Genomic DNA, 27,764 nt, shown 5'->3' on the forward strand with positions numbered 1-27,764 from the left:
CGGGGGCGGGGGACATGCTCTTGCTTTATCCAAGGGGCTCCGGAGCGACCTAGACACGCAGTGATGCCCGAGAAGAAGTAGTATTCCTCTAAGGCCGCCTTGGGCCACCAAGCCTGGGAAGAGGAGGCCGGGATGGCGTTTTCTCCACACCTTCCTGACTGGCCATCCTCTGACATTCTTGCATCCGATTCGGTATACTGGGGCAGGGAAGAAAACAACTCGAGCTTTACTGTTTGCAAAGGGTTTCCGTGGTCCTCCATTAGATTCTTTGAAATAAACATCATGAAGACAGGAGGTCACACAGGTAGGAGACAGAGCCTAATGGGCCAGAGGAATCCCAGGTCTGCTCCCTCCCGGCAGGCCCTGGGACACAGCGGGCAGACTTCTGAACCTTGGCTCTGACCCAAACCAGGTCATCCCTCTGGGCGGGCAATCAGAATACACTGTTACCTCCGGGTGTCACAATACAGTGGTGTCAGCAAGTCACAGGTCTTCATGAGGAGCCATCTTCTCCATGACTGGGGTAATGGTGCTGGGAGGGGTCCATACCCTTCCCTCCTTTCCCCCCTTTCCGGGTCTCAAACCACAGAAGCAGCGACCCTCTGGCGTTCTCATCCAGCCCTGGACCCACTCTGCAGCCTCCTTGACCAGCCTCGGCCCCTCCTGGGTTTGCAGTGAGTTAATGAGCTGGTCTCTAAAGGATGCGCAGCTCGGGGAAAGGGGGCGCTGAATATGCCCACCACCACAGCAGTCGCATTTGTCACACTCATTTCTGGCTTTAATAGGCTGCTGGCCGCAGGATCAACACATCAGCAGGTCTGCTGGCTCTGGCAAGAGGAAGCTGATGTCCACACTGGTGTAATTGGGTTGGGGAAGGAAGATGGAGTACGTGGATGTGAGGCTGCCGTAGCACCTCCACTCCTCTCACACAGGTACGTTAGGACCCGGCTGAATCCTCCTGGATGAAGTCAAGAGGGCGACTGTACCATCTAGGGCCGGGGGAGTGAGGGGCCCAGGTCTTGGTGTGGGAGGAGGCCACGCTTAAGCCCACATGGTATGAGCGGAGTCTGGGCACCTCAGTTGGTCAGTGATGCTGGGGGTACAGTGGCAGCATGCGGCATTTCAGATCAACACACTTTATTCAGCACCAGTGGCAGCTCAGGCTCTGCACCAGGGACAGAGATGAATAAGACAGTTCCTGCCCACAAAGGGCTTACAGTCTAGGAGAGACCAACCAGCTTTTGGTTGATTATTATACTGTGGATTCAGGTAAAACATGGTAGTGGTGGCAGGGTGGTGACCCAGAGCACCTAACCCCGCCCTGAGCTTCAGCTGGTGCCTGAGCTGGAGGGTAACCAGGTGGGGGGTGGAGGTGGGGGGAGGGTTATTTTAGCTTGGGGAGCAGGCACAGGCAAAGGCACAGAGGCAAGAAACATCCAGGTGCACGTGGACCACCAAGAGCTCAGGGAGGCAGAGTGGTAGGGGGCAGGGAGCGGGCTGCAGGGAGTGCTGGGGAAATACCACGGGGGGTGGTGGGTCATCTCAGAAGAGGCCTGGCCTCTGCCTGGATAAAGCATCGCCCATAAGCGAATCCTTACTGTATGTATCCTGGCTGAGGGCTTCAGTCTACTGGGGAATCCTGCTTGATGGGGGCAGCCTTTAGTCCAAACTGATTCCCCGATGTCCACCAAGAGGACATTTTGGCCATGATGGGGCAAGTGCTTGGAGATGGTTCAAGCCCAGGGACCCTCCCAGCTTTAAACACTGGTGACAGCCCCTGAGAGTGCTCCTCACCCCCACCCACAAGAAATTAACAACAGTCTCTCACTGTTACTGTCACACCCTCTCATGGACTCTGTTCTGTGGGGGGTTCCAGAGGGAGGGGCTCTGGGGGAGGTGGAAAGGGGCATCTGCTGACAGAGGGCTGTTTCCCTGCCTTGGACAGGATGCAGTGTGTGCCCAGAGGAAAGGCCGGCCCAGGGCAGGGCTCCAGCCCAGATCCAGAGTGCGTGTGTTGAGGGGTTGGGAGGAAACCCGATGCATTTGTTCCCTGGTTGCAACCTCTGAGGAGATGGAGACCCAGCAGTCCCTGCCTTGGAGGGTCCAGCTAGGGGGAAGGCAGCAGGTAGTGGGTGAGCAGGTAGAGCAGACTGACGATGCCGGCCAGCCCCGTGAGGACCCCGAGCCGCAGTGGCAGGTACTCCAGGGAGTGCTCCAGCTCTGCGTGCAGGAGGACCACCTGGCGTTTGGTGACGCTCCACTCGCCTGAGTTGTCTAGAACGTGGCGGGCCATGCGGACCTTGTCCTTCAGGGGCAGCTGGGCCTTGATCCGGGCCTCTGCGTCCTCACGGCTCAGGCTGTTCCGCCGCATAAGCCGGGTCAGCTGTGTGTCTCGGTCACTAAGGACCACGCAGAAGGGCTGCTTAGGCACTGCAGACTCTGGACTTCCTCGTCCCTTGTTACAGGGGTGGGCAGCCCTGGAAGCTTGGGCTTCCCCCCAGCTCACCCCACTCTTCATGAGCACCCTAGCACCGCTGTGGGCTACCTAAGCCCCTTAGTATAACTGGGGAGGGGAAAGAGGGGCAGCAGCTGTTTTCTGCCATCTGGGGTCTCTGCTTGGCTACCAGGCCCGAGATTCCTTGATTTTAAAATGGGAGGATTTGGTCACCTGGAATCAGCGACATCCTGCATCCCTGGATGGGTGACCTTTACCGAAAGGCCTGGGTCTGCAAGCTAAATGCTTCCTGCAGTTCCCCTGGGGACCAGGGCCTGCGGCATAAAAATCAGCTTCCTGGCCTTCCATAAAGAGCCCTCTCCTCGTCTCCCCACACCCACCCCAGCACATTCAGAGCACAAGGACTGTGCTGAGACGGTGGCCACTGGGCTGGAGGCCACGGAAGAAGCAAGATGCCCCAACGTGCTTCCAACAGGAGCAAGGACTTGAGAACTGGGTCCCCTTGGCCCTTGAGACAGGACTGAGCATGCACAGTAGGCCAAGCAGCACCCAGTCTCCCAGCTCCAGAGGAAAAACAAAGAATGCCTCTCTTGCCTGCTCTGATGTTACTGCCTGGTCCTTCCTCAGCAAGCTCCCTGTCCTGCTTTGGCTACACAGGCACTGTCCAGCTGTCCTCTGGAGTAGGGTCATCTTTAGCAGCCCCCTAGCTCTCTGACGGCCTAAGCCCCTAAATGGGAACAAGGGGGTGAAAGGCTGCAGCAGCTGTTTTCTGCCGTCTGGGGTCTCTCTGCTTTGCCACTAGGCCGGAGTTTTTCCAGTTATAAGATGGGAAGATCTGATGACTAGTTTAATCCCTCTAGTCTACCTGTGGCCTAAACCTGAGGACCTCCTGGGATGTCAAGACAGAAAGGACAGATATAACCTGAACACTAGCCAATTCCAAAGCCACTGAGGACCGAATGTGGCAGAAAGTCATTTCTGGCTGACCAATCAAGGAAGACCTTGTATAAAGATGGCGTTTGTACTGGCCTTGAAAAGTTGGTAGGACTTCTGACTTCCTTTGTTAGGAGGATAGCATGCTGTCAAGGTCATGGGGCCAGTTCCCACCTGGCTGAGAACCAGGACTATATGCAATCCTTGTCAGGGACTCTGCAGATCTGTGGCTGGGAAAGTCTGGCTGAGAGAATGGAGACAGCTTGGGGCCACCAGTGAGCACTCATCCTTCAGAGGGTAAGGCTGAGACCAGTGGGCCTCCGGGGATGTGAAGGCAGAACTCGCCGACAGCCCTTCCTGGAGCTCAGAGTCCCATGTGGTTAGTTTAAGGACTGATGTTATTTGGGGTAAGGGAACTTTTGCCCAAATATTTACCCCACAATTGGCAAGTTCCTCAAAAAAGTGAATAATCACATTTTGGTATAATCACACTTTGGTAAATCCCCCATATTAGCTCAAATGCCCAAGGGGTAGTTTGCCAGTTAAAGGAGTCCATGTGGGGATGGACTTATTTTTGTTGAGTGTAGATCCCTTTTATGAAAGACAAATAATCCTTCATTTATCTCCTGGGTATCTCTCAAGAGTCATATAACCACATGTGATATCAGTGGGGGATGTATGGTACCCGGAACGCTGGGAAGGCTCTGGCCAGTGAGTGGGGCTGGAGGATCTCCTGGGAAGCTGGCAAATTCACAAAGCCCCATCTATCTGCCAGGAGCCACAGCTGTCTCTGCTCTTGGCAAAAGGAAAGCATGGGAGAAGAAGGTGGAAACGTAGGCCTGAGTCACCTGGTGACTGCAGATGCAACCAGGTCCTAATTTGTTTACTCAGGACAAAGAATCTGCCTGCAGAGCAGGAGACCTGGGTTCAATCCCTGAGTCGGGAAGATCCCCTGGAGGAGGGAATGGCAACCCACTCCAGTATTCTTGCCTGTAAAATTCCATGGACAGAGGAGCCTGGCAGGGTACAGTCCATGGAGTCACAAAGAGTCAAACACGACTGAGCGACTGACACTTTCACTGAAACATTATACTCTGAGGTTTTTTGTTTTTTTTTTCCGATCCCTTGGTACAAAGTTTGGAATTATATTAAAACTAAGGCAAAGAGAACTCTGTCTTCATGGAGTCTGCTTGGCCTCAGTTGACAGTCTTTCCCAAACAGGGAACAAAGAACCCAGAGAAGCTACAGGTTTACATGGGTAGACACAGGCCAGCGGGGGAGAGAAGAGGAGGCCTGAGTCCCTGCTCCAGGCTCAGTAGATTCAGGCTGCCTTTAAATGACAGCCCAGGGCTAGGAGCTGGGAGGGCAGGGTGATGGCGCTGAGCACTCCAGGCCCTGCCTCCGGTGTTCCAGGAGCCTCCCCTGCATTAGTCTCTTGAGAGCCACCCTGTGCCCAAAATACCTGCAGAGCCAAGGGCCCACCTCTGTGTCTGCTGTATCTGTGGGTGGCATCCCGGAAGTTTCTGGAAGGCAGAGACACCCTGAAGCCTCATCTACACTTACACCCCACTGGGACTATGACTCATTTTCTCTGACAGTTTGATCCTCTTGTTTGCCAAACCTGGATGCCAGTCTGCTCCATGTCCTGAGGGATTCTGAGAACAAAGCACCTTTTTTAGCTGAGTTCTGACAGCTCCCTCTCTGCAACTTTCAGCTCATACATATTGCCAGTGGGTGACCCTAGACAAATTCTGTAACTCCTGGCTTGAGTTTCCTATGCCCCAGGAATATCTACTCCTGTCCTGCCTACCTTCTTTTGAGAGGTGAATTGATGTGGGAGCTGTTTGGAAAGTTGAGAAGCACTACAGGAGGGAAAAGGAAACCACTGAAGAGAACATGGTCCCCCAGGGCAGAGCCCAGCATCTGGGCTGAAATGCCTCCAAAAGCCAGCAGGGGGAGCCCTTCCCAAGCACTAGAGACACCTGGGGGCCATCACTTCCCACATCCACCCCCTGGCATATCTGGGCCTGGCTCTGTAGATGTCAGTTTCTACAGGCTCTGGGCACTGCTACCCAACCCCCCCGGGCCTCTTGGTCACCATGTGGGGAAAGGGTAAAATGCGATCGGCCATTTCACAGGCACGTGCCTTACCCAGGGGGTGCTCCTTTCCAGCCTCAGTCAGGCCAGGCCGTGCCACACACTCACCAGTATACCACCACCGTGTGCTTCATGTACTTAAGCAGTTTCTTGGTCTCAAAAAGCAGGGGGATGTCCAGAATCACGTAGCGGTATCCTGGGGAGAGGCCAGGAAATGCACAAACTCAATTCTGTAAGCACACACAGGACTACATGCTCAGTGTGGGAACGAGCCAAAACCATTGTCCCCCACCATCAGGAGCTCCCCGACAGAACAGGGAGACCTTCTAAGGAAAGGCACAACCTGAATGCTTCTGCTAAGTCGCTTCAGTCGTGTCTGACTCTGTGCGACCCCATAGACGGCAGCCCACCAGGCTCCCCAGTCCCTGGGATTCTCCAGGCAAGAATACTGGAGTGGGTTGCCATTTCCTTCTCCAATAATCTGAATGCTAGCTGGTTCCAATGCCACTCAGGATAGAATATTGCAGAAAGTCACTTTGGGGTGGATGATCCAGGAAGACCTTATAGAAGGGATGGCATTTGTAGTGGCCTTGAAAAGCAGGTAGGACCTCTGAGACTTGAAAATGAGGTGGGTGGAGGTGAGGGTTCCAGGAATGGGAGTGGCTCTGGCTGAAGTAGAGGCCTGGAGCAGAGTGAGGCGAAGCTGACAAAGTGGTCACAAAGGGTTGAGTTCCCCTGATCTGAAACCCAAAGAGTTGCCATTTCTGAAGGGAGATGACACAGCCGAATTATAGGAGCCTGGAGAGAGTTTCTGGGAGTAGCTGGGTCCTTTCTGCCCTATTTCACCCACCTTTCCTCAAAAAAAGAGCAAAAAGGGCTTCCCTGGTGGCTCAGTGGTAAAGAACCTGCCTGCCAATGCAGGGGACGTGGGTTTGATTCCTGGTTCCAGAAGATCCCACATGCCGACGGGCAAGTAAGCCAGTATGCCACGACTACTGACCGCATGCTCTGGAGCTTAAGAGCTGCAACTGCTGAAGCCCGTGCACCCTAGAGGCTGTGCTCTGCAACAAGAGAAGCCACCACAGTGGGAAGCCTGAGCACCACAACTAGAGAAAGCCCAGCGCAAGCAGCAACGAAGAGCCAGCACAGCCAAAAATAAATTAATTAAATTAAAAAAAAAAAGAGGTTCTCCCCCCAGGAGCCAGGTCCAAGCCTGGCTCCCTGCTGAAGAGTCCTGCAAGGCTATCTATAGATTCTCTCCAAAAAACTCATACGTGGGCAGCGGGAGCCGCCCCAAAGGAAAGAGGCTGCTTCGTGGCATCAGAGGTAGAGCTCCAGCCAAGGAGTACCTGTACTGGTCTGGAGGTGGTGGAGTGGTTATGACTAATACTACGGAACCAACTCCCGCGGGGTAAAAGATGCTGTCTAGCCCACCTATTGCATTGGCCAAAAGGTTCATTCGGGTTTTCCTGCAACATCCTATGAAAAAACCTGAATGAACTTTCTGGCCAACCCAATACAAGCCAAGGCCAGTCCAGGGGGCGGCACCCTCACCCACTGTGAGCAGACACGTCCCTGAGCTACTCACCCAGAGACACTTTGGGCTCCTAGTTCTCGACACCAGTGGCCACTGGGTAGTGTCAACAAGCTAGCACGGGTCCAGGAGCAGTGAGAAACGGCTGGGCCCTGGCTCTGGTCCAGAGACTCATGCCTGGCTTGGACGATGCCCCTGTGAATACTTCCAACCACACGTGGTACCATCCCAGGGGCGTCATAGGGGTGCTGCGCTCCAGGTGGTACAGGGGACATGGTGACCCAAGCCTCTGGGTCTCCTGTTCCTCGGGGCTCGATGCTCAGGAAGCCCAACAGACACCTTCAGGTGAAGCTAGGGTTGAGGAACGGGCTCTGGGATGCGCCTTGGTGGGCAGCCCCTGCTGTCTCGCTTCAGCCCCGTTACCAAGCCTCGCCTATGTCGGTGGGTGAAAGGATGACCCAGCTCACAGGAAGATGGTAAGGCCTACGAGAGCAAAAGTTTGTAAACCACTCAGCTCCCCCTCACCCAGACCCTCGCTTGAGGCTCCACAGATGATAGCTGCTATTACTAGCATTACCAGTGTTCCTGGAGGAAGGAGGCCGGCAGCGCAGGCTCCCCGCTTCTCCCCAGCCTGGAGCAGGAGCTGAGTCCAGATCCTCCCTGGGCCCTTTATCTCCCTTTCCTGCTCCGCTCCCATCCCTTTCTCTCCCATCCCTGTCCTTTCTCCTCGGCCCCTCTTGGGAGCTTGCGGCCAGCTCTTTGGTTCACTGGCAAAGGGCTATTCAGCTGTCACATCGCTCCTGCTTGATAAGCTCTGCAAACCATCCTGACTCTATTAAGACATCCGTCTGCCTACGCGGAGACCTCCCAACAGCTGGTGATCTTATCTGACGTTTGATTATACCAACTCTGACAGTTGTATTTGTTATACTCATCAGGGGAAAACTGGGACTGAGGAAGCCACAGCTGTCGTCCCCATTTTTCACCTTATCGAGCTGAAAAGAGCTTTGTGGCTTTTATTTAAGTGGTGGTGGTTGGGGAGAGGGGAGGCTGGGTAGATGACACAGCGGGAGAACTTTGGAGCAGGTGACATTATCTAATGTGTAATTTCATGAGGGGGGAGCTGCTGCTGCCCTGAAGCTCTGCAGACGTACGTACTCACGCCTGGCCTGGGAGAGATCTCGAAAGGGCAGAAATGAAAGGCAGAAGGCCCCACTCCCGGTTGAGGGACAGGGGCGGGTGCAGGGGAGGACAGAAGGGGTCCTGGCACAGACACAAGAGGCAGGACAAAGGCAGCAAGAGTCCAGAGACTCTCCTTGAGGGAGGCAGTGGGGAAAGAGGCCTGCGACAAGGAGATGGGGAGCAAAAGCTGGTCTGGCAGGGAAGGGAGTATCAATGTCAAGGCTGTTTGTCAATTCATCCGTTTCCTTCTGCAGGGAGGTACTGGCCAGGGCGGTGGGGTCGGAGGGGAAGGTCCCCAGTCTGTACATGAGAACCTGATGTATGAGAGAATTTGGCCATGATCACAGTGCAAAAGCCTGGAAAAAAACAGGAAGGCTCCTCATAGCCTCCAGGAAGCAAAGTCTCAGCCTCGTGACTGGTGACTGATGGCAGACAAGCAGGCAGGCCTTCAACTCAGAGCCTGGGCTGGAGGCTCCACGTCCCAGAGGCTGGCAGGCAGCTCTGCAGGCCCCTGGGCCAGCCTGTCGCCTGATCCCAAGCCACCGCTCTGGGCTCTCCCCCTTCTCCTGGGGGCTGACCCCATCCTGGACAGTAATGATCAGGCCACCCCGACCCCATGACGCCCTGAAGAACCATGCTCGGAATGCAGTGTATGGCTTGGGAAAAAGGCTGCCACAGACCCTGCTTTACAAATATGCTCCTCTCCTCCAGACCTGCCCCATCACTTGGCTGGCCCTGCACATGCCCGGCTAGCTCTCTCTACTGAGGCCCAGCCCTGAAGGATTATCCTCCACTGGAATTCACCCCTGCCAGCCCTGGCCATGCTGGAGCCTCCCTACCTTCCACCCTGCAAATTTACTCTCCCAGGCAGCTCAACCAGCACCAACTCTGACCATGGTTTACATTTGCTTGGTGACCCACAGTCACGGTGTGGACTCTTAGTCCCTAAGAACTTTCGAGATGGTATTATTAGCCTCACTTTGCAGAGGAGGAAACAGGCAGAGGGGTGGGCTCACTCTGACAGTCATGCAGCTGGAAACCATGAGGGCTGGGACTTAAACTCTGGTCTTATGACTCCATTATTCGTCTGCTATTATTATTCCCTGAAGGTTCCCTGGTGGCTCAGCAGGAAAGAATCCACCTGCAGTGTAGGAGATGCTGGTTTGATCCCTTTGTCAGGAAGATCCCTTGGAGAAGGGAATGGCAACCTGCTCCAGCATTCTTGCCTACAGGATTCCATGGACAGAGGAGCCTCGTGGGCTACAGTCCATGGGGTCACAAGAGTCACACAAGACTTAGTAACTAAACCACGACAAAAACATCATTATTACTCCCACCCCTACGAGAAAAATCAGATTCCTGGAGTTCAGGGCTCAAAAGCCTCAAGTGCCTCTTCTCATTAAACTGTCCACTCCCTTAAAAGTTGAGGAACATCACTTCATCTTTCTGGGGCTGGTACCCGGCTGCACAGGGGATGCCAATGAGCAGAGTGAATTCGACAGCCTGCATGAAAACTGGTTCCTCCCTCCATGGACAATCTCTCTGCACAGAAAGGTTCGTGCCTGGAGGAACTGGCTCTGCCCTGCCTGGTCCCAGGTCCAGGATTTACCCCGGAGGAAGTACTTGAAGGTCTCTTTCATCATTTCCTTGCAGATCTCGGGGTGGGTGATGCTGTTGAGCAGGTGCCGCCGGTCGGGCTGGTTAAAGATCAGGTCACCCAGGACCTTGCGATCGATGTCGCCATTCTCCAGCAGGACCTCGGTGCCAAAGGCCTCCACGATGCGCCGGTGGGCGGGGTATCCCGGCTGGACAACTGGGGCAGGAAGAGGAACCTGGGTCATTCTCTGGAGTCTCCAGGTCAACAAGGAGACTCCTAAGGGCTACAGGCAAAATGATGGGGCAACCCAGGGGTGCTTCTTTCAGCTGGAGCAAAAACAAAATGAGGGAGACTTCCTTGATGGTCCAGTGGTTGAGAATCCACCTGCCAATGCAGGGGACGTGGGTTTGATCCTTGGTTCGGGAAGATCCCATGTGCTGAGGGGGCCACTAAGCCCACATGCCGTAGCTACTGAGCCCGTGTGTCTAGAGCCCGTGCTCCACAAGAGGAGCACCGCAACGAGAAGCCCGTGCACCGCAACCAGAGAGCAGCCTTCTCTTGCTGCAACTAGAGAAAAAGCTGCGCAGCAATGAAGACCGAGCGTAGCCAGAAATGAACAAATAATGTTTTAACACCCAGAGGAGGGAAAGCAGTTAGGGAGGGGACCAGAGCCCCCGGAATCCCTCGTGTTGGTCATGGGGTGAGGGGAGGGAAGAGTGAGCAGGAGGGGGGGCCGCAGGGGGTGGGAGCAGGAGGCCAGGCTGATGGGAAAGGCCTGTCAAACGGTGAGGCCTGATGGAAGGAAGGAAGCAATAGAGGAGCTGCAGGGTACAGCTGTGCCCACAACTCACTGTGCCGGGCAATGATGTCCACATCGATCACCGCACAACCCAGCTGCTGGAACACCTGGATCACCGAGCTCTTGCCCGAAGCGATGCCCCCTGTCAGGCCCACCAGGAACATCTTTCCAGGAAGGAGGGAGGTCGGTGAGACCGAGAATCAGGAGTCCGGAGTCACAGGGGCCAAGCTCCCCAGTGGTGAGGGTCCTCCACAGGAACGCCGGAAGGACCTGCCTGTGGGACAGAGCAGGCCTGGTCAGTGTGGGGCCAAGAGGCTGGGGGAAGGTGAGGCAAAGGCAGGCAAAGCGAGGCAGACACAACCTGGCCAGGCAGTGCCACGGCTTGAGCCTCAGGGGCTCTGGATCCACCTGAGACACAAAACTCTTTAAGGAGAGGCCTCCGGTATTCTTTTAAAAACATTCACAAAGAAGGCAAACTAACACTTTGCAAATTTAGCTATCAAAACGCTGAGTAGGCAGAGCAAAGTCAAGTGCTGTTACGCAAAGAGAGCTTTCTGGAGGCGGCGATACCCCACCGAGGGCAAACTTCCCACAGGAAAGGGACAGCTGTCCCTCTGGGGTGAACCCAAGGCACTCTCCAGATGCCCCCAGCCTCCACTTCCTCGTCTGGACAAGAGGCTCACAGGAAGAAACGGCCTGCCCGTGTGCCCTAGGGCTGGCACCGGGACAGCCTGGGCAGCTGGTCGGGACTGAGAGGAATAATCCCTCCTCCTCATCGAACAAGTGACCCAGGTGGGGAGCCCAGCGGGAGGCAGGCTGGGGGGCCACTTAGCCCAAAGTTCGGAGAAGGATGGAGCATGCCAAGAATAATGAGGAAAGGATGACAGGCTTGGCAGGGAGACAGCATTAAACCTGGCGTCACGACTTGTGGCTCTCAGATGGAGAAGCTACAATACAGCCCAGAGGCTAGAAGCATGTATCCCTTCAAATTCAGCTCCTCCACTTACATGCCATGCAATCCAGGGCAAGTCACCTCCCTCTGGGAACCTCAGTCTTCTCATCCATAAAATGGAGATGACAGAACCTGCCTCCTAAGGCCTTTGTGCAGAAACTCCGCAGACTGACTGAGAAAATGCATCTCCAGCCCTTAGCGCACTACCACTCACATGCTAAGTGACCAGGAATGGAGGTGAGGGTGCTGGTGCAGGGTGGCTGCGGGGGGTGACGCTCGTGTGGCAAGGCACGGAGAGGAAAAGAGACTTTCACAAAATTAGGTCTCCACTCCTGCAACTGCAGACTCTCACCGTAGATTTTAAGCTATGTTGTATTTTCAGGACATGGTTACCACATCCTGGACTTTGTTCCCAAGCTGGGAGAAATTATATCGAAGGCCAGGTCTCTCTCATCCTTCCTTCAGAAGTGTCGAAGCATTTCCAGGACCTTGAAATCTGTCACAGGACTTTTTTTTTGGGGGGGGGGGTTAAACAGCAGATTTACTGTCCTGATTACACTTTGTTTGAACTTATATTCCAGCAGTCATGTACGGATGTGAGAGTTGGGCCATAATGAAGGCCGAGTGCCAAAGAATTGATACTTTCAAATTGTGGTGTTAGAGAAGACTCTTGTGAGTCCCTTGGACAGCAAGGAGATCAAACCAGTCAATCCTAAAGGAAATCAACCCCAAATATTCACTGGAAGGACTGATGCTGAAGTTGAAGCTCTAATACTTAGGCCACCTGACACGAACAGCTAACTCACTGGAAAAGACCTTGATGCTGGGAAAGACGAAGGGCAAAAGGAGAAGAGGGCGGCAGAGGATGAGATGGTTGGATGGTATCACTGATTTAATAGACAGGAACTTGGGCAAACTCCAGGATGGTGAGGGACAGGGAGGCCTGGCGCGCTAGTCCATGGGGTCACAAAGAGTCAGACACGACTTAGCGACTGAACCACAGTACTGAAATGAGCCGCTGAAGGAAAGGACGGGGCCTGCATCTCCACAGGGGCCTGACACCTCATCAATGAGAGCAACCTGGTCGCCCAAGTTTGCTGGGTGGGGTAAAGGAGCCTGGAAGACCACGTGGCTGAGCACACCTCACCTCCTGCCTGTACACAGGACAGGACCCTTCTGGAGACCTACTGCACCAGGTCTCGGGGGAGAGGGGTGGAGGCACCCAGGGGGTTCTGCTGTGTCACAGGGCTTCGGACGGGCTCTTTGTTTATGATGGTATAGACTGAGGACCAGAGAAGAGGGGACTTGCCCAGGATCACAGCTAAAAGCAGAGCCTGGATGGAAATCGGGGCTCCTAACTCTGTGTCCAGACCTCTGCCTTCATGTACTCAAGGAATGGGAAATTAATTTACATTTAGATTAAGAAGAAATAAGGAGGGTGCGTACATCTGCAGGGCCAAAGAAAAATGTTTTCTTGACGATCACACTGCTTTTCCCTCTGCAGAACAGGGGGCCGAGTCTAACGCACGACCATCAGGGCACAGGCTCAGTGTCTGCCCCTGGCTCCTGGGGTAACCTAGTGAGGATCTCCCCTTCTCGGGGCCCTGGCTGACTATCTGTAGAAACAGACTCACAGCAGCTTGGCCTCCGCTGGGAAGGGCGAGGGCATGGAGGCGTGCATGCTCTGGGAGGCTGCGAGCCCCTGGCTTAAAGGGGCCAGACAAATACCAGCTGTTCCAGTCCCATAAGCCCCTCCATAGCACGCTCCCTCACAAACCGCTGACTGAGCCCCTCTGGGCTTTGCAGCAACCAAAGCAAAACACAGGTCTTGCCCCTCAGGAAAGCTTGGCGAGACAGACAGTAACAAATGAAACCAGCCAAGAAGAGAACACTGACAGGAGACCGAAAGCTGTCACATGGTGCCCACCCTGGGGTCCGGGAGCGCCGGTCTGCCCCCAGGAGCCGCCCGGACCCAAGGGCCCACCGGACCCTCAAGGCTCAGCAAGGAGGAAAGGTTTAGGTTCCAAGCTGCCTGGAAGTCAGGCTCCTGGTCCTACCCAGACCTGCCCTGTAGCTCCGCCCCAGGCACCTACAGGAGCAGTGGCCACCTCTGACATCCTCTTCCTGGTGTGGCTCAAAAATCATCACTTTGTAGAAGCTCCAGTTCCCCTCACGGTACTGCCATCCTAAAGCTGGCTGTGATCTGAATCCCCTATGAAACTTTAGAAAACGTGTAGAAGAATCCCAGCATCCACCCTAGTCCCCTGCCTCTGAATCTAGGGCGGGAACTCTCGTCCCAGCCAATCAGACACCAGAATCCTGGTGAAAATGGAAGGCCGTGGACTGGAGTTGAGAGGCCTGGTCCCAGCCTCTGCACTCTGCCAGAAAACTAGCTGTGATTTTGGGAAGCCTCCTCGGCAGCCTGGCCCAAGGTGGGAAGTGCTCCAAAGAGAGAAACAGCGGAGCCCCAAACGCCTGGCCCCGTCTGATTCTGTCTCCACACCTGTAAACGTGGGGCTGGACTTCCAGCAGGAAGAACAGCAGCAGCCCCGGGGTAGGCTGTGAGTCACGCTGGCGCGTCCTTCCTCCCCTCCTGTGGTCCAGTGAACTTCCCAGGGCGACCAAAGAATGACAGGCCCACTGGTAGCCGGCCGTCTCCCTCCTCAGCACCCTCAGCTGTTCAGAGCGTTGGCTTAGCTGGAGAAGGAAGGACAACACCAGGGCCCACAGCGACAAAGAGAAGCCAGTGAGTGGGAGCTGGATTCCAGAACTGGTCCTGGGCCTGGGATCCCGGGGCGGCGGGGAGGAGCCAGGGAGTAAAGCAAGGGTAGGACTGGGATTAGAGAGGTGGGGGTCTTCAGCCCTGTGAAGTGACGATAGAATTCTGTTGTGCTCCACTACTGCTGGGCCCTTTGGTTTTAACCTCTTGGGCCCCCATGGTCTGGAGACGACAAAGAAAATACATTTGGGGAAGGCTGACCTCTCTTGGAATCTCCCCTGGCAGGGTTTCTTAGGGAACAATGAGAGTGGATTGTTTCACGGGCCTCTAGACGGTGCCGTGCCATCTGGGGAATTCTCAATCCACCATGCCCACCCTGCTAACCTAAGCCACCCGCACCCTAGACCCCTGCAGGAGCCCGTGACCTGGCACCCCTCCCCCCAGGCCCTGCCTTGCTTCTCTCAAGGCAGCCAGGCTCGTGGCTTAACGTGAACATCTGCTCCTGTCATTCCCGTCTAAAACCTTCGCTGGCTTTCTCCTCCTCCTCGACTTCGGAGGTCTCTGGGTCCTGTGATACCGCTCACTGTCCACCCCCGCTCCCATCCCCTCCGTCACTCCTTGTCCGCACCTGTGCTCGTCACACGTGCCTGCTGCCTGTCCCTGAACACGCAGGCTCTTTCCTACCTCGGAGCCCCCACCTCTGTGGTTCCCCTGTCCGCACTCCTCACCTCCTGGCTGACTCCTCAGCCAATCAGGCACCAGGCTCTGTTCAGAACAAGGGCGCCTGCCCCTCCCGGAGCTCACACTCCACTGAAGGAGGTATAGAAACAGAGAGCTCACAATATGTGAAGCAGCGCTAAGTAGGGGAGGGGATCAGGAAGGACAGGGGTCCTTGCTTTAACTGAGGCACCAGAGTGGTCACCCTGAGTCAGGGCCTGACAGCAGCAGGCCACCTCTCTCAGTACACCCTCGTGCCCCTCTTAATCCAGCCTGGGCCCCTCACACCTCTCACCACTTCATTTCCTCTTCCTCCCTTGCGCCCATCTGGCTTTGTACTTCTGTTTGCATGATGTGTTAGATAAATTAAGCTCCACAAGGCCACAAGCCATGTCCAGCGCTTGGACCCTTTTGTCCCTAGCATCTAGCCCAGGGTCCAGGGTCTGTCACTCACCAGGTGATACTGGTCACCTTATTTAACCTTCCTTTGAGTTATATAACCCTCATCTGTAAAATGGAGCTAAGGAGCCCTACTCTTGGTTGCCATGAAAAGTAAATGAATTAATATATGTAAAGCGCTTAAAACAGTACTTAGCACCCATGGAGCTCTCCACCAAAGCTCCCTTTTTATTCTGATAGTGTTTGATGACCATCGTAGAATGAATGACAGAACAACTCCATGAGCAGGGAAGGGGACCGTAAATACTTGGGGCCACATTCTCCCTACATCAGCACAGGGGAGGCTCCCAGCGTGCTCCTCTACCCAGGAAAACACACTGCTCACTGCTAGTAAATCCCTTCTGGAGAAAAGTGGAGACAAACAGAACACCCAGCGGCTTCAAGCAGAGTAAGGAACTGATATGTGAATGGACACTCTCTGCTCCCTTAGGAGAGCCTGGGGCTTGGTTGGGAGAGACTTCTCTTGTTCTGCGTCTCCCAACCAACAGCCCCACACCTGCCGGCTGGGCCAGGAGTCTGCTCCCTCATTAACTTCCAGCCTCCTTCCTCCTCTGCAGCCTCTCAGGACTTCACCCTGGGCCGGGCCACGAGCCTTTCCTTTGAATTACTTTCCAAAGCGGGTGTATCCACTTTGCTCCAATGATCAATATAATCATTCATGAAAACGAGTCGTTCCCTACCTTGGGACCCAATTATTTTCTTGTGGAACCAGAGGTTACAAAAATATATTGTTTTCCAGTTAACTAGTAAGTGCTATTTTTATCTACGCTTTCCCCACTCCTAATCTTTCATTATTGGTGAGAGGCTGCTGTTTAAACCTGAGTCCAAGCTCTCCTCGTCCGCTGGACCTATATTAAGTCAGCACTTCTCCTCCAGGCTGCTAGGAGCTGGCGGGAGTCCCCAGAGCAGGGGTGGCGCTCAGCCTGCCTCTCCCTCTGCCCTGCCAACACCGAGGAAAGGCAGGTCTCTCTTGTAGAGCCCCCTCCAGGCACACACCACTGCTCCAGGGAGGTTTTATGGGCGGACATGGAGGTTGTTTGGACTGGACAACTACGCTAGGGTCACACAGAAAAGTGATCACAGGGAAGGGCAAACCTCAGGGGCTGTGAAGTCACAGGGCCTGGGCTGGGATGGCAGCCATGTGGCCTCGGGCAATATACTTCAGTGCTGTGGGCTTCTGTTTCCTTACGTATAAAATGGGATTAATAATGAGTACTTGGGACTTTCCTGGTGGTCCAGCGGTTAAGACTCCAAGCTCCCAATGCAGGGGACCTGGGTTCAATTCCTGAGGGGGAGCTAGGATTCTGAATGCTGCATGGCGCAGTCAATAAAAATAACTACGCACAGGGGTTTCATCAGGACTGAATGAGGTACCATATGCCACCATCGCCTCATCTTCCCTAACTCCGCGTGTGACACGTCTGCGCGGTGGTCTACTCCTTTCCCTGAAGGGCACCTCCGTCCTTTCAGTTGCTCAACCCCAAACCCTCAGCATCCTTCCGGTTCCTCTCTCACCATCTTCATCCAACCCACCTGCCCCTGCCAGCTCTACCTCCCAGACACGCCTGGTTCCCCCCAGCCCTGCGTCTGGCTCCCGGGTCACTGCAGTGATTTCTGAGTGATCTGCTGCCACCTTTGCTCCCCGACAGTCTGCTGGTCACACAGCAGCTAGCGTGATCCTAAGATCACCTCTCTGTCTCAGAGTTCCCATGTGTCTCCGGACAGACTCAGCTCCAGCCTCCCTGGGCACTTCCTCCCACTCCCCCTGTCAAATGAGACCCTTCAGTCACCCTGGCCCCTTGCTACCCCTTGACTGTGCTGGGCACCTCCCACCTCGGGCCTGTGGACACACTGGCTGTTCCCTCCACATGCAGGACCCTTTTCCCAAAGGTCACAAGGCCCCTTTCCCCTTCTCTGTCCCACTGCTACCCAATCAGACTGTCCTGAATATATAAAGTAGCATCCCTCTGTTTCCCTCATGTTCCACGTTTCTTCACTGCGCTTATCACCCCTCAAATACGTCTATGTGATTATTTGCTGTAATGTGCCTCTCCCCTTAGAATCTAAGCACTATTGTATTTAAGGTGCTTAAAACAGGGCCCAATAAGTAGAAGGGCCTCAAAAAGCATCTATTGAATACACAAAGTGTCAGTCATTCAGTTTGCAATTGTATAGACTGTATAGCCCTCCAGGCTCCTCTGGCCACGGAATTCTCCAGGCAAGAATATTGAAGTGGGCAGCCATTCCCTTCTCCAGAGGATTTTCTCGACCCAGGGATTGAACTCCGGTCTCTCGTGTTTTGGGTATTTTTTACCATCCAAGCCACCAGGGAAGCCCCTGAATACATGAAGCACACAGCTAAATGTCCAGCTCATGGGTAAGCAGGGTTAGGGTTAGTTGCTCATTCTGAGGCATGAGGCAGATGCCCCCACCCCCACCTCCCAGGGTAAAAAAATTGGAGATTCATTCTCTATTGACCAAAAAACTCCAAGACGTTCATAGCAGAACAATTAAGGGAGGAGGCTGGACCCTGCAGAGGCCACATATTTCTCATTCCTGAAGTCAGGAGACCTCCCTGAACACACATGGACAGAAAAGGCTCCTAGGAGGCCAAAGGGGAATCATGCCAAGGGATGATCTACCCAGATGCCTTTTCGGTAGGATCCATCTTGGCTAAAAGATGCGTATGCCCACATGGAAGGATCTTAAGGTATAACGAATATGGACTGTGAACCAGGCAAATCGTAATGACTAGCCAAAGGAAATGGGGAAGAAATACCCCATAAAAGTAATCAAACTACCACGAGGGCGAGACTCAGCAACTCAGGGACTCTCCCTTTGAGTCTGCCCCGTGTGTCTAACCATACGTACTGCACTCTTTTTCCTCCTAATAAATACTTTACTTGCTTCACTACTTTCCGTCTTTGTGGAAATTCTTTTCTGCAGAGCTGAAGGGCCGGGGCCCTTGTCACTGACCACGGGTCTAGTGGCTAGGATCCAGTGCTTTCTTGCTGCGACCCAGCCTCAACCTCTGGCTGGGAACCCAAGCCCCACTCCAAAGCCACTGCAGGCTGAGGTCACATGAGATCAATTCTAGCAAATATACAGGGATACCTATATGAATTAAAAGAAAAAGTTCCACTCAGCTTATTAAGAGAAGCATTTCAAATAAGAGTTAGGTTTAACAATGATCAAAACTAGTTATTTTGGTCGGTTTTGTATTTTACAATTTTGGAACTCAGTCTAAAAGAAAACGTTTAATAGTATGACAACACAATTTTCAAAAATGTTTTAGTTTTTATGAGTATTTTTGTAGCAGAGCAGAACAAACCAAAGACTTTCGAGTATAAAACTGATTTGACTAGAAAAAGAAATTCTGTGGAGGAAATTAAGTGGAAACAGGAGTTCAAGGCGGAAAAAGGAACATGTAAAATTTCAACTGTTCAATAAAAGCTGGTTTGTGTAATCTTTTCCAAGGATGAGGGAAAATCAAATCACTATGGTATTTAGATTCCTTTGCAGACTTAAGTGCCTTGACAGTTTCATTTTAAAGATGTCAATATTTACAATTAACCAGAAATCACAGCCTTTGCAACTATTGAAACTTTCAGAGGAAAATTTTAGCAACCTAAAAATGTGAAGAGTGGGTAGTTTCCGAAGGGAAGCTGAGCTCAATGGTTACTGCTGGCCTGCCTTCAGTCGTAAAGGCACAGGAACCAAGTGAGGTTCTGAACCCTTTGAACAGGCTTCCCATGAGGACAGTTTCAGACCTTGACCAAAAGAAAGAGGATTTGGTGGGATTTGGTGGGAATTTAGGGCCCTCATAAGGGAAAACTACTCCAAGCGGCCTGTCCACTTCCTATCATAGCCCGATCTCTATTATGTCACCGTGTCCCCAGGCTTGTCCGCACCCTGCCAAATCCATCTGACTTATTTAGGCAAACCTGCACTCCAATATTCTTGCCTGGAGAATCCCAGAGACGGGAGCCTGGTGGGCTGCCATCTATGGGGTCGCAGAGTCGGACATGACTGACGTGACTTAACAGCAGCAGCACTCCCGGCCCCAAAGAAAACACATTTCAAAGCCTTCCATTTCCTCAACTTTAAAGCTAGGCCTTAATGTCAAGGTTCATTTGGGTGAAAACTTCCCCATAACTAAGAGACAGAAAAATTTTTGCAAACTTCGTAAACAAACTCAGCGCCAGAGGCGCCAATGCCTCCATCTGGGAAGCGGGGAGGGGGGAGAGAAGTAGGCTGCTCTTTTCATCAACGCAAGAGTTGGGAACTCCATGCCACCAGTTTCATGTGAGCAAGCAAGAGTCGGAGCGGTACCCACAGTCACACAACTGGAAATGGCAGAGGCTGTATTCAAAAATCAAATTTAGATCTGACCACAAAGGTCTAAAGTGCAGGGGGTGTTTACTTAGTCGCTAAGTCGGGTCTACTCTTGGGGCTCCACTGACTGTAGCTGCCAAGCTCCTCTGTCCATGGAACTGTCCAAGCAAGAACCCTGGAGTGGGTTGCCATTTCCTTCTCCAGGGGATCTTCCCATCCCAGGGATCGAACCCGGGTCTCCTGCACTCTGCAGGCAGATTCTTTACCGAGGGAGCTACGAGGGAAGCGGCTTTGGCCTGAACCTTGGTTTAAATCCACTACTTCCACTGCTTTCTAGTGTAAACCTTTCTCAGTTTCCACAGCTCTAAAACATTACCTTACTTAGTAGGGTTGTTGTCAAGGCAATGAGCCACGGAGGTAAAAGCGTTTGACCAAGAGCTGCTACATACTATGTGCTCAATAAACTGTAACCGAGGCTCAAAAGAAAGGCGCGTATTCTACGCCAGCCCAGCACGGCTACTGCGCCAATACGGCGCCTGGACACAATGCCTCCAGGCTGGACGAAGCACTACAGGCGCGATAGCCTGAATGACAGAGTAGACAAAGTGACCCCAGGGGCCGCAAACCGGCCAGCCCCCTAACCCGGGTCCGGCCGCTCCCACTTGCCCATGCGGCGCGCTACGTACCCAGGCCCGCCGCCGCTCGCCCAATCTCAGAGGCGCTTACTGGGTGGCTTTCTGAAGACAGGCGGGGCCTCGGGAGCGCGCGCACGTGGACCGGACGTCCGGCCAGCTGAAGTGGGGCGGGGCCGGCCACTGGGGGCGGGACCCGGAAGGCGCGCCTTCCTAGAGTGCTCCGCAGGTAGGGATCGCAGGATTATTGTGACCTGGGCGCTGAAACGTTTGCAAACTGGAAGAAACCCAGGGCGGGCGGGGCCTAGCTTCAAGTTCGGACTGGCCACCACTAGCTGTGCAGCCTCTGGCATTGGTAACAATAGCCATGGTAGTGGCTGCTGCCAAGTCTTAACAGCACTCTGTAGGCATTCTCACTGAATCTTCACAGTCCTTGAGGTAGATACAATTACCATCCCCATTTTTTATTTATTTTGGCCTGGCTGGGCAGCTTGTGGGATCCTAGTTCCCCACCAGGGATTAAACTCCGCCCTCATCAGTGAAACCACTGGACTTGTTGCAGAAAGGGGGACCCCTTTCAGGGCCTGAAACTGGGCTCTTGTCTAACACTTGGAAATGAATTGTCTGAGGAGACACATGTGCTGACAAAGCAAGAGATTTTATTGGGAAAGGGCTCCCAGCCGGAGAGCAGCAGGGTAAAGGAACCTAGGAGACCTGCTCTGCCACGTGGCTCGCAGCCTCTGGTTTCATGGTGATGGGATTGTGCTGTCTTTAGCCAATCATTCTAACTCAGAAGTCCTTCCTGGCGGTGGACACCCTGTTCAGCCAAGATGGATGCCAGTGAGAAGGATTCTGGGAGGTGGTCAGACATGTGGTGTCTCCTTTGGACCTTTCCCGAACTCTTCTGGTTGATGATGGCTTATTAGTTCCGTGTTCCTTACCTGGACCTCCTATCGTAAAACAACTCACGCAGATGGTTACTATGGTACCTGGCCAGGGTGGGCTGTTTCAGTCAGTGTGCTTCTCCTAACAGACTGCGAGGGAATTCCCAGAAACTGACATTTTAAAATATATATATTTATTTGGCTGTGTAGGGTCTTAGTTGTGGCACATGGCATAGATTCTCTAGTTGTGGTATGTGGGCTCAGTAGTTGTGGAAGCTGACATATAAAGGTTGATCCATTTACCATGTACTTTGGCTATGGAGCTCATTCTATGCTTACAACTCTAGCCAAGTCACTTCGCCTCTCTGCTCTTTTAAAGTGCAAATATTGGCTACTGTGCTGCTTGTTCAAAGAATTGAAAATACATAAAAGCACCTAAGGGTGCTCCACATATAGTTCAGTTCAGTTCAGTTGCTCAGTCGTGTCTGACTCTTTGTGACCCGATGGATTGCAGCACACCAGGCTTCCCTGTCCATCATCAACTCCCAAAGCCTACTCAAACTCATGTCCATTGAGTCAGTGATGCCATCCAACCATTTCATTCTTTGTCATCCCCTTCTCCCGCCTTCAATTTCCCCCCATCATCAGGGTCTTTTCAGATGAGTAGGTGATCCTTAACTCCTATCCTGCCTCCTCCTCCCTCTTCCTAAACTGTATCTCTGCTTTCAGCGTCAAGGCAGGAAGCTTGTCTTCACCACTAGGGTCATCAGCGCCTGGCCCAGGGTCCAGCATATGAGGGATCCAATACATTGAAGGATGAAGTGATCCAATATCTTTCTCTGATCACTCCAGTCCCTGAAACCTTTCTTCTTGAGGTCAGAAGCACTGACTGACATCACCCAATGAATAGGATTGCATCTCATGATCAAAGGGGCCATTTGGTCCAAACACCTGTTCAGTGTTTGAATCTCCTCCACATCATCTCTGCTTACTTGGACAAGTCCAGTGTCGGTGAGTGCACTGTCTTTCCAGGCAGCTTCATGATGTTTCTGAAATTCAATCTTGGCCATTTTTCCTTAGGTAATATCTCTTCTAATCCACAGGATCATATTAAAACAATTCTAATTCCTATTCTATAGAGCTAATGGCCCAGTCCTCTTCCTGGACTAAACAACTTTCAGATAACCTCACTTTGTGGTTCTCAACCTCTTGCGGACACCCAGACCACCTCCCTCCCCCATCCCCATCAGTAACAATGACTGACCATGGCAGTGATAGAAATAAGATGCCTTTGCCTCCCCCCAGGGTATCAGGCTCTTCCTAAGGGTGTATTGTTAGGCAATCCCTTCAAGATAATCCTTTTCCCCCCTTACAGATTCTGCTTTACAGTATCGCGAGCTAGCGATGTACAAGTGGGGGCTCTAATTAGCCATCTTTGTGGTCCAATCTGCCAACAGCAGCTGCATCTCTGCTCTGGGGTGATCCTGGAGGCTGAAGGGCAGCTTCAGGGGCTTCAACCCAGGAACTTCCTCTGAACTGAAGCTCTGTCTTTGCAGTTTTGAGGTGATGTCATCAAGGACTTTTTCAGCTCAAACACATACGCTCTGTTATTTTGGATGGCAGTAATAAACTTGGAGCTGGCTTGGACTGTATACACAATCTTACTTCATCCTGATAATGACCTGTATCTCAGTCACCCCTGTGTCCTTAGCATCTAGCATGAGGCCCAGACCACAGAGCTACTTCAAGTCGTTTGGTGCCCTCCGAGTCCAGTAGAGATGACTCCTTTGACTCCTGGGTCTTTGACTCAGTTCTTAAAATTAAACTTACTTTCCGTATATTTATTTTAAATAAATATTAATATGCAATTAACTTTATACTCTCCCTCACAAATATCATTAATATTTATTCTTTATTAAATAGCTTAAAAGAAAAGAGAAAAAAAAAGACTTCCCAGCTGGGAGATAAAGTCCAAACTCTGAAGATGAGCCTGAAACTCAAGGCTTTCTGTGACCTGGCCCCTGATCACTCCTCCAAACATATGTTCTACCATATGTCTTACCATGTTTCCCCTTGGGAAAGGCACAGGAAGAAGGCAATTTAGTTACTGCACTGGACTTTGCATGAAAACAACAGGTTCAAGTCCAAGCTCATCCTTAGTAGCAGTGAAACATTGGACAAATCACTGAACTTCTGTTCTTCTCATTGTAAAACAAGAATTATAGCAGCCGTGTTCACTGCACAGGGTCAAACAAAACAAGTGATGGTAGGGATCAAACGAGACAGTACCGTGTGAGCTCTTTTGTGAGTAATAAAGTGCTCTATGCACACGAGTGGTCACCATACCATGTGCTCCTGCCTCTGCCCCTTGTCTGCAGCGTTTCCACATCCTGAAGCACTTGTCACTTCTTTCTCACTATTCACTCATTTATCCAGTCAAACATTAATTAATCCAACAAATATTAATTGAGGGCTTGGACTTCCCTCTGGCTCAGTACTAAAGAATCCCCCTGTAATGCAGGGGACATGGATTGGATCCCTGGGTTGGGAAAGATCCCCTGGAGTAGGACATGGCAACCCACTCCAGTATTCTGGGAAATCCCATGGACAGAGGAGTCTGGTGGGCAACAGTCCATGGAGTTGCAAAAGAATCGGACATGACTTGTTAAACAAGAACAAAAAAAAACCAGTGTGCTGGCCCAAATGATAAAGAAGTGAGGAAAACCCAACCTGTTCTGTCTTCATAGAACAAGGGTCTTGGCGGGGGGGTTGGCGGGGGGGTGAAATGGTTGCAAATTGAACAACCACACAAACAAAAGTAAAACTGCAGGGAGAGTTCTCTGGTGGTTCAGGGGCTAAGACTGGGTGCTTTCAATGCAGGGAGCCTGGGTTCAATCCCTGGTCAGGGAACTAGATCCCTTGTGCCACAACTAAGAGTTTGCGTGCAGCAACTAAAACCTGGTGCAGCCAAATACCTAATTTTAAAAATTAATAAACTTAAAAAAGTAAAACTGCAGCTGTGACTCCAGCTCAGGAGTGGGTCCACAGGGGCCCCAAAACGATCATGATGGGGGAATCCAGGGCTGAAGTTGCCTCCAAGGCCCAGTTTGAGTCCTGCTTTCTCCAGGAAGCCTTTTCTAACCACCCTGGCCCAGAGGTCTACAGTGCCTGCCCCACCTCCATCTTCAGTTAACTTATCTATCCAGTTCATTTAATCACACCCAGTCAGGCCTTGTTATTTTGGTTTCCAGTGTGTCTGGTTTTCCCGATTTCACTGGAAGTGCCTTCTGGGCAGGGAATGCTTGGCACTCTCTTAAATCCCACAGCACCAGGCAGAAGGCTGAGCCCACTGTGGTCCAGGGACCTGGTATATCAGGGACTGTCACATGGAAAAAGGATGCCCTTTCTGAGCATGAGCTCTAGTGGGGACAGGGAGCTGCCAAAGACCATCTCTCCAGCCCCTATTTCACAATTGAGCCCACTAGCCCTGTTTTTCAGAGGAGAAAAGCTCTCTTTCCTAGGAAAGCCAGGATGTTGCCCAGTATGATCTTTCTCCAACAAAAATTGCATCATCTTTCTCTCCAGTTAAAATCCTTCCGTGGCTCTCAGTTTCCAGGGTAAAATCCAAACTCCTCAACATGGCAGCTGCATCCCTTCCCAGTCTGACTTCTGGCTGCTGCCTCTCTGGTCTCAACTTCCAAAATGCTCCTCACACTTCAAGCTGGCCACATCCTTCTCCTTTTTGATACCGCCAAAGCACCCACTTTCATACCTTCTGCCTAGGATGTCCACCCAGTCTGTCTGCTTCTGCTACCAAAACTCAGCTCAGCCGTCTTCTCCAGAACCCCTTCCCCAGGTTAAGGATTCCACCTCTAGGCTCCTGCTACACCCTGTGGCCACCCCTCAACTCTTTTCTGCACTGTATCCTGTCAGACCAGATGCCTACCAACTGATGGAGGGGACCCAGGGAGGGGACTGTGTTGGTCCATCCCTAATTGTCTACCTTCTGCCACAGAGCCCAACATATCAGGACATGAGTGCTCTAAGCCATTGGCTAAATGAGTCATAAAGGTGACCTGGCTCATGCCTTCCTAGGCCCATCTGAAGAAGGGGATCTCTGATCTGCTGGGAGCACAGCAATGACCTTGATCTGGGATGGACATCATGAGAAAGGTTTTTTTTGATCACCAGGAGTGATGCTGACTTTCTGGGGGGAAAACACTACTGCTTTGTGTGCACTGTCTCAGATGAGGACACGGGCTCAGAAAGGATAAGTGACTTGCCAGGTCACAGGCAGAGCCAAGACTCAGAAGCCAGGGAGTTAGAATCTGGAACCTACTCTTAACAACTGTATTCTATTGTCTCCAGTAATAACCGAGAAGGAATAATGGAGGTATGCACACTAGGAGTAAATTCCAGAATCTGCAGAGGTTTACAGGCACATCCTTCAGCCATCCTTTGGGGCCTGCTGTACCTCGCTCACTTGTATGAGGCTCTTGCCAGAACGGGTGGATAGGAAGAGCCAGCAAAGCTAGATGGGAAAATTGTGCCACTGCAGTGTGTTGAGGAGCTCAGAAAGCTGGGGATGTTTACCTCAGAAAAAAAGGAACAAGACTTAATTGAAAAATATGTAAAAACTATCTAGAATTACACAGGCTTATATGCTTTTTTTTTTTTTCATTTAAAAAATTATTTATTTTTGGTGGTGCTAGGTCTTCGTTGCAGAGCTCAGGCTTCTCACTGCAGTGGCTTCTCTTGTTGCAGAGCACAAGTTCTAGACTGCTCAGGCTTCAGCACTTGTGGCTCACAGGCTTAGTTACTTAGACATTCAAGTAAGCTCAGGCATTGAAGTCACATGTGGCAAAATTCAGTCATTAAATGGACATTTAGAAAAAAAAAGGTGTTGGGGATTTCTCTGGTGGTCCGGTGGCTAGGGACTGGGTTTGATCCCTGGTCCAGGGACGGGGGAGCCTGGTGGGCTGCCGTCTATGGGGGTCACTCAGAGTCGGACACGACTGAAGCGACTTAGCAGCAGCAGCAACAGGGAACTAGATCCCACATGCTGCAACTAAGAGCCAGTACAACCAAATAAACATACATTTAAAAAAAAAAGATATTTCTTAAATAAAATAATAAACATAAAGCTTTTAAAAAGGTGTTGGGAATTCCCTGGTGGTCCAGAGGTTAGGACTTGGTGCTTTCACTGCCAGGGTCAGGTTCAGCCCCTGGCTGGGAAACTAGGAGTCTATAAGCCACGGGGCGTGGCCAAAAAAAAGAACAAACGAAGTGTCACATATACTCAATTTCTTTTTAAAAACGTAAAAATTTAAATTTTTACTATAGAGAAATCATGAATCCTATGAAATCTAAGATTTTAGAAGATTCTAACTTGGATTCCAGAACCTTGGACTCATACTTGCCTTCTGAGCTTGGTCACCTTAGTCACATTGCTTGCCTATCTCCCAGAAAAGCTCTCCACTGAGCCAAAACTGCTTGATTTGCAGTAAAATACCATGCAGAGTGTCTTACTTAAGCTTTAGATTGCAAGAATGGCAAGGGGCCACAGACACCAGCACCATCAACCTCCATAATCACTCTTCATGAGTCCCATTTCATTAGCCTTCATTCAGCCTCTGCAAATCTGTAGGAAAAGAAAATATAGGGCTTGGAATTAGAATACCAGAAATGAGTTCTGGTCCGAGGTCTGCAACTAGGTATCGCTTTTATTTTTTTTTTCTAAGCAGTTTTCTTCAAGTCTCCTTCACAAAGTCACATGAGCTATTATAACTGAAATACTTAGAAAAGTTAAATCCATCTGTCACGTGAGTGTATGTTCCTCGGTTCTGTCTTATCACAACAAAGATTTGGAGTGAGGGACACTAAAGCCCCCTAGGCGTGTCACAGCTCTCAGGTCTTGGATAGACCATGTTATAGCTCTCTGGTCTCGAATGGACCATGTTATAGCTCTTAGACAAATCAGTGTTACAGCTCTATTTTATTTAGAAGATAGTAGGAAAAATCTATCTTCGAGGTGTGAGGGCACAGCGATCCGAGGGCACGGCGATCCAAAGACACGAGAAGAGCGCCCTAGCACGCGGGAGAGAGAGACAGAGAGAGCTGGCTTTGGCTCCTCTATTTATATGTTTATCTCTCCCTGGGCCTGTCCTATGTAAATTGGGCCAGCCTGGAGTGTTGTTTGTTTTACCTGAGGTCCTCACTCGGTTCTCGGACCTTCTTTTGTTCTATTTTTGTGGGCTTTTCCCTTCCTTGTCTTTTAGCCACTGCCATTTTGGACTCCTTTTCCCTATTCTACCTACCTAACACATCTAACACACGTAAGGCTTTATTATTATCTCTGACCGCCTCCTTTTGCCTGCATTGCATATAAGGCATCCTGCTGACCACAGTCTTGGCCTCAGAGAGACAAAAATGGGTAACAGTTCTCAGGCTGAGCAGGAGTCTTTGCCAT

General features: G+C 51.8%; 1 protein-coding gene across 2 annotated transcripts; it reads right to left on the reverse strand.

Moving 5' to 3' along the window:
- Window positions 1-1,129: 1,129 nt before the first annotated feature.
- On the reverse strand, window positions 1,130-26,916 carry DCAKD (dephospho-CoA kinase domain containing). Of its 2 annotated transcripts, none has more exons than XM_052658286.1 (5): window positions 26,825-26,916; window positions 10,650-10,871; window positions 9,811-10,014; window positions 5,594-5,681; window positions 1,130-2,399 (listed from the first exon to the last, which is right to left on the reverse strand). In XM_052658286.1, the coding sequence occupies exons 2-5, from the start codon at window positions 10,759-10,761 to the stop codon at window positions 2,108-2,110; spliced, it is 696 nt and encodes a 231-aa protein (XP_052514246.1). In that variant the 5' UTR covers window positions 10,762-10,871; window positions 26,825-26,916; the 3' UTR covers window positions 1,130-2,107. The 2 variants fall into 2 exon arrangements, with proteins under 2 accessions (XP_052514246.1, XP_052514245.1); XM_052658285.1 differs by lacking the exon at window positions 26,825-26,916 and adding an exon at window positions 20,466-20,527.
- Window positions 26,917-27,764: the final 848 nt, after the last annotated feature.

This window comes from Budorcas taxicolor, chromosome 19 (genome assembly GCF_023091745.1).
Source record: "Budorcas taxicolor isolate Tak-1 chromosome 19, Takin1.1, whole genome shotgun sequence".
NCBI lineage: Eukaryota > Metazoa > Chordata > Mammalia > Artiodactyla > Bovidae > Budorcas > Budorcas taxicolor.

Excerpts from the sequence above, each read along its gene's own strand:
- DCAKD (XM_052658286.1), bottom strand. The coding sequence starts at position 10,761 with ATGTTCCTGGTGGGCCTGACAGGGGGCATCGCTTCGGGCAAGAGCTCG. Across the intron at positions 5,682-9,810 it reads CTTCAAGTACTTCCTCCGGG|GATACCGCTACGTGATTCTG; the intron begins GTAAATCCTGGA and ends GCCTCTCCCCAG. Across the intron at positions 2,400-5,593 it reads CACACGGTGGTGGTATACTG|TGACCGAGACACACAGCTGA; the intron begins GTGAGTGTGTGG and ends CGTGGTCCTTAG.